This window comes from Cannabis sativa, chromosome 9 (genome assembly GCF_029168945.1).
Source record: "Cannabis sativa cultivar Pink pepper isolate KNU-18-1 chromosome 9, ASM2916894v1, whole genome shotgun sequence".
In the NCBI taxonomy this organism is placed as follows: domain Eukaryota; kingdom Viridiplantae; phylum Streptophyta; class Magnoliopsida; order Rosales; family Cannabaceae; genus Cannabis; species Cannabis sativa.
Window position 1 is genome coordinate 54,909,386 of NC_083609.1, and position 5,245 is coordinate 54,914,630.

Below are 5,245 nucleotides of genomic sequence, written 5' to 3' on the forward strand. Positions count from 1 at the left end.
TCAATGGCCATACAAAGTTATTCAATGTACAAGCTACACCAGAATTGGCCGAGGCTGTAGAAATTCGGGAGGCGTTAAGCTGGATAAAATCTAGTGGATTGCAGCAGGTGGTTCTCGAGACGGACTGCTTATCAGTTGTCCAAGCCTTAAGAAGTTCAATTGTTATGATTTCCACATTTGGTCAAGTGGTTAACGAGTGTAAGACTTTGCTTAATGATTTAAGAACTGTTTTTATTTATTTTATTCGTCGATCAGCAAATACGGTGGCTCATGAGTTAGCTCGAGCCTCTGTATCCTTCCCTGATTGTAATTTCGATTTGGACTCCGTTCCAACTGTTTTGTTGCCTGTTTTGGTGACTGATATGGTTATCTAATAAAAGTTGAATTACCATTCAAAAAATCACATATAAATGTCACACACACTTATACGTGACCAGCCATTTCAACCGATAATTTAATTTAATGATTTGTTACATGAGTGTGTATTCGTTACTTTTTAGATCGTAAATCATAGAATTTAATTTAGAGCTAGTGCATGTTGTGTGAATAAAATCTCAATAAAGTTAATTTAATTTTTTTTTATATTAAATTTAAACATGTACTAAATTATATCTCTTAAATTTTTAATGTCGTTAAAAATACCATTGAATTATTGAGATTGTTGGATATAAGGATTTTGTCCAATTTTAATTAAAAAAAATCATAGATGAAAGTTTAGAGGACATAGTTTAATACATGTCAAAATTTGAGGTGCATGATTTGATAGATATCAAAGTCTGGAAGTATGATTTAGTACATAAACAATCACTGAAATTGCAAAATTGAATAAAATTTAATAAAAATTCTTAAATCTTACGAGCTCAATAGTTCATGGAAAATTTTTAAACGCCAAAAAAATTCAAACGATATAATTTAATACAATTTAAAAGTAAAAATCATAATTAGCTTCGCAATAATTTTTCTTAGGATTCCACGCTTTATTAAATTAAGAAGCAACTTATTTAAAGCAAAAATAAAAAGGAATAAGAGGCAGATTTATAACTTTATTGAAAAAAATAATTATTACATGAGATTGGGATTAAATCAATGGCAGTCAACTACACTCTGGTACTCTCTTCTCTCTTTCTCTCTATCTATTTACGTATATATATATATATATATATCATCTATATTTATATGGCCATCTATATCATCAGGTGGATGCGTTCACAGAATCAGCCTTCAAGGGAAACCCAGCAGCTGTTTGCTTGGTAGACGAGGACAGAGACGATCAATGGTTACAATCGGTGGCAGCCGAGTTCAATATCTCCGAGACTAGTTACCTGACCCGGCTGCCAAGTGAGTCGAACTCTGATGGGTCTTCAACTCCAAGGTTCCGTCTTAGATGGTTCACTCCCGTTGTTGAGGTTTGTTATTCACTTTCTTTTAGTTACACTTGGATATTTACTCTAAAAAATCACAGAAAGGAAATATGTATACAGAAATTTTGTTGATTGGTTTTTGCTTTTGGGTGAAAATTTTGTTAATTTGAAAACCCATAACATTCATTTTGAATTCAAGTAAGATCAATTGCTTATTTCTTTAGTTATCTTTCTTTGCTTATGTGTTGATTTTGCAAGTTAAGAAAAAATCTCAAAAAGTGATTACATAGTTTTCTTTGAACTATAATGACTTGTAGTTGGACCAGCATTTCCCCCAAGTGTCACTCGAGCTTCAAAGATCAATGCCCTTACATTTTTATTTTGGCTAATTAGAATTTTTGTTCCCTAAACTTTAACATGTACAAAAGCATGCCCCTGAATTTTTATTTAATTTCATTCAATTTTAATATTTCAGTGATTGTTTATGTACTAAATCATGCTCCCTAGACTTTAATATCTACCAAATCATGTCTCTCGAACTTTTACATGTTCTAAATCATGCCCCTGAACGTTTATTCATGCTAGACTTTTTTAATTAAAATTGGACAAAAGTCCTTAAATCCAACAATTTTCTTATTCAGGGGTATTGTTAACAACTTTAAAAGTTCAGGAGCATGATTTGGTACATATTAAAGTTCGGAGCTAAAAATCTTAATTAACCCTTTATTTTTTTTGTGTAGGTTACTCTTTGCGGTCACGCAACATTAGCAGCTGCCCATACACTATTTTCATCTGGGAAAATTGATTCTGATGTTATTGAGTTTGTCACCTTGTCAGGAATTCTAACAGCCAAGAAAGTGGCTCAAAACAACAAGGCCTCTGATGGTGTAGCGCACAAAGGCTTCTTTGTTGAATTGAACTTTCCAAGCGATCCAATTGCCATATTCAATTCCGTCGAGGTTTCAATGATATCTAACGCCTTGGGTGGTGCTTCAGTTATTTATCTAGGAAGAACAACTACTTTGGATTATCTCATTGTAATATACTTATTCTGGACATGTTTAATCTTTTGTATTCTGTTCACTTCTCGTTTTAACGTAGCTTGTTAATTTTTCAAGGTTGTGGTCCCATCAGCAAAAGATGTTATAGATCTTCAACCAAACTTTGATGCCATTGGAAAGTTTCCTGGAAACGGAATGATAGTGACAGGGATAGCTCCTTCTGAGTCTGAATTTGATTTTTACAGTAGGTGCTTCTTCCCACAATATGGGATCAATGAGGTAATATCAGTTTGCCTTTCATTTTTGAGCATTAGGTTTTTTCTTTGAGCTACTGATAATCCTTAGATAATAGTGGCTGGCTAACTCTATGAGATTTGAAGTTGAGCCTTGGTTTCCCTCTTTAATGTCTTAACTTCTCCTAGTTAGAACTAAATACTGGAACTAAAAGGCAGGTTTGATTCGATTTGACCATGGCTGTCCAGAATTAGGTGGCGTTTGGTTAGAAGTAATGAAATAGAATATAATGAAAAAGAAACAATCTTCATTCCATTCCTTTATAGTTGCATATTAAAGTATTAAAGTATTAAAATGTTATCCCAATGGAATTTGGTAGAATTAACATTTTATTTTGAAATAGAAAGAAAGATCATTCCAATGCATTATGAGAAAATATTTAATAATTTTTTATCGATTTTTTAGGCATTTTAGGTAGCGTTTGATTGGAATAAATGAAAACATAGAAATGGGAATGAGAATGGAAATAGGAATGAAATAAAATTGAAAATGCATAAAAATTATTAAATTTTTTCTCATCATACATTAGAATGGTCTTTCCTTCTATTTTGAAATAGAATAGTCATTCCACTAAAATGGTAGAAAGGTCATTCCATTAGAATGACATTTAAACACTTTTATCATAAACCAAACAAAAGAATGGAATGAAGATGGTTTCCTTTCCTTTCCTTTCCATTCCATTACATTACCTCCAACCAAACGCACTTAAATTTTATTCATTCCTATTCTCATTCACATTCATATTCTTATATTTTCATTCTTCCTAATAAAACGTTAAGTTAGTCAAAACTTGGTTTCAGGATCCTGTTACAGGGAGTGCACATTGTTCCTTGGCATCATACTGGAGTAAAGAGCTGGGAAAGTGTGATTTTGTTGCATATCAGGTACTTGATTTATACTCCGTGTTCACAGTTTGTTATATCTACCTCTCTTGATCTCCAACATTTGATTGTATTGTGCTATTATTGATTATCCTGTTCAGGCATCACCAAGAGGAGGGGAGTTGAATATTCATTTGGATGAACATAACCAAAGAGTGTTTTTGCAAGGAAAAGCCATTACAGTGATGGAAGGAATACTTTTGGCTTAACTATTTTAAAATTTGTATAAGGGTAAATACTATTTTAAACTTGTATTTTGCAAAAGTTATCGATAGAAATATTATTTATTGTTAAATGATAAATTAGACTATGTTTTCTAAACAATATAAAATAATAGTTGAAATTAATTTTTGTTAAACTTGGTTTGTTTTGAATCTGCATACAATTAGATTCTCTATTTTTTGGCTGAAAATTTCTTCGTAATTTTTTGAAAAAACAAACAATGTTTCAGCAAAATTAATTTTTAATATTACTCTTATAATTGTTAGGATAAGATTAATTAAGTTCTTAACTACGAAAATATTATTGTGACGCTTCAATATTTTGCCTTATTTTACAAAAATACTATTTTCATGCATAATTTGAGAAGATGAAAAAAAAAATAATTTAAATACAACAGTGGATTTTAAAAAAATCAAAATGCAACAGAGAATGATCCTTCATTTGAAAAAAAAAGGTACAGTAATAATTTTAAATAATACATTTCCATTGTGTTTAGATTTATCAAATGCTTAAAAATAAAACAGGCACCACCGGCGTCCTAGATCGTTTGCCCGTCCGTAGCCACTCACAGTATACGTACCAGAACTGACCCTGCTCACTATACATACTTCCCTGTCTAATACCTGTAGGGGGAAAGTAAGGGGGGTGAGCTAAAAGCTCAGTAAGGAAATGCTTATCAAACAATACCATATAATATCACACATACCATTAATGTATTTATTAAGTTTTAGCAATATCATACATGCTCTTTTATAACTATAACCATATAACTGTACATATGGAAACCTTTATCATATAGGTCTATACTATTTGTTCACACCGTACACATATACAGAGATCATAACTCCATTATCATACTCAAAACATAATTATATCAATACTATAAATAATAATGTCATTATCATAACATTAGCATATCATAACCATTACTTACATAACCCGGGCCTAGTCTGACCCTACAATATCCTGGGCCTAATCTGCCCATATAATAACATGGGCCTATGCAGCCCTACCATTGCTATAGGATAGGATATCTCTATATTCAACAGTAACATCGTTGTATCATACCCACTATAATAATCTCATACACGACTCAGTAAAATGCAGGGTAGAGTATCTCTACATTCAACGGCCTTATCCCATATCATACCCCACCATGGTCCCCCACTTTACTTGAGACGTTAGCATACAACATACAACATACAACATGCAACATACAAATACATCATACAACATACAACCTGAAACATACAAATACAGCGTACAACATATACAAGTCATACAACCCTAATCTATGTATCAATTCACAAACTCATATTGTGTCCATACCACACATTCTCAGTACCATATACATATTCATAATAACAAATCATAAATCATATTTCAATACATAAAGAATTTAAATTTATGCAGATAAACACATACAAAACTATCTAATTTCCTTACCTCAAATCCCGCTGCTTAAGACTTGCTATCTCGTCACTAC

General features: G+C 31.9%; 1 protein-coding gene across 1 annotated transcript; it reads left to right on the forward strand.

The window, feature by feature from the left end:
• Window positions 1–972: 972 nt before the first annotated feature.
• LOC115723220 (uncharacterized) lies at window positions 973–3,895 on the forward strand. Its single transcript, XM_030652655.2, has 6 exons — window positions 973–1,107; window positions 1,197–1,406; window positions 2,102–2,398; window positions 2,480–2,641; window positions 3,457–3,540; window positions 3,639–3,895. Exons 1-6 carry the CDS (start codon window positions 1,087–1,089, stop codon window positions 3,744–3,746), a joined length of 882 nt encoding a protein of 293 aa, XP_030508515.2. The 5' UTR covers window positions 973–1,086; the 3' UTR covers window positions 3,747–3,895.
• The last annotated feature ends 1,350 nt before the right edge of the window (window positions 3,896–5,245 follow it).

Coding starts and splice junctions, on each gene's coding strand:
- LOC115723220 (XM_030652655.2), top strand. CDS start 1,087: ATGGCAGTCAACTACACTCTG. Junction 2,399..2,479: donor CTACTTTGGATTATCTCATT/GTAATATACTTA, acceptor TAATTTTTCAAG/GTTGTGGTCCCATCAGCAAA. Junction 2,642..3,456: donor CACAATATGGGATCAATGAG/GTAATATCAGTT, acceptor ACTTGGTTTCAG/GATCCTGTTACAGGGAGTGC.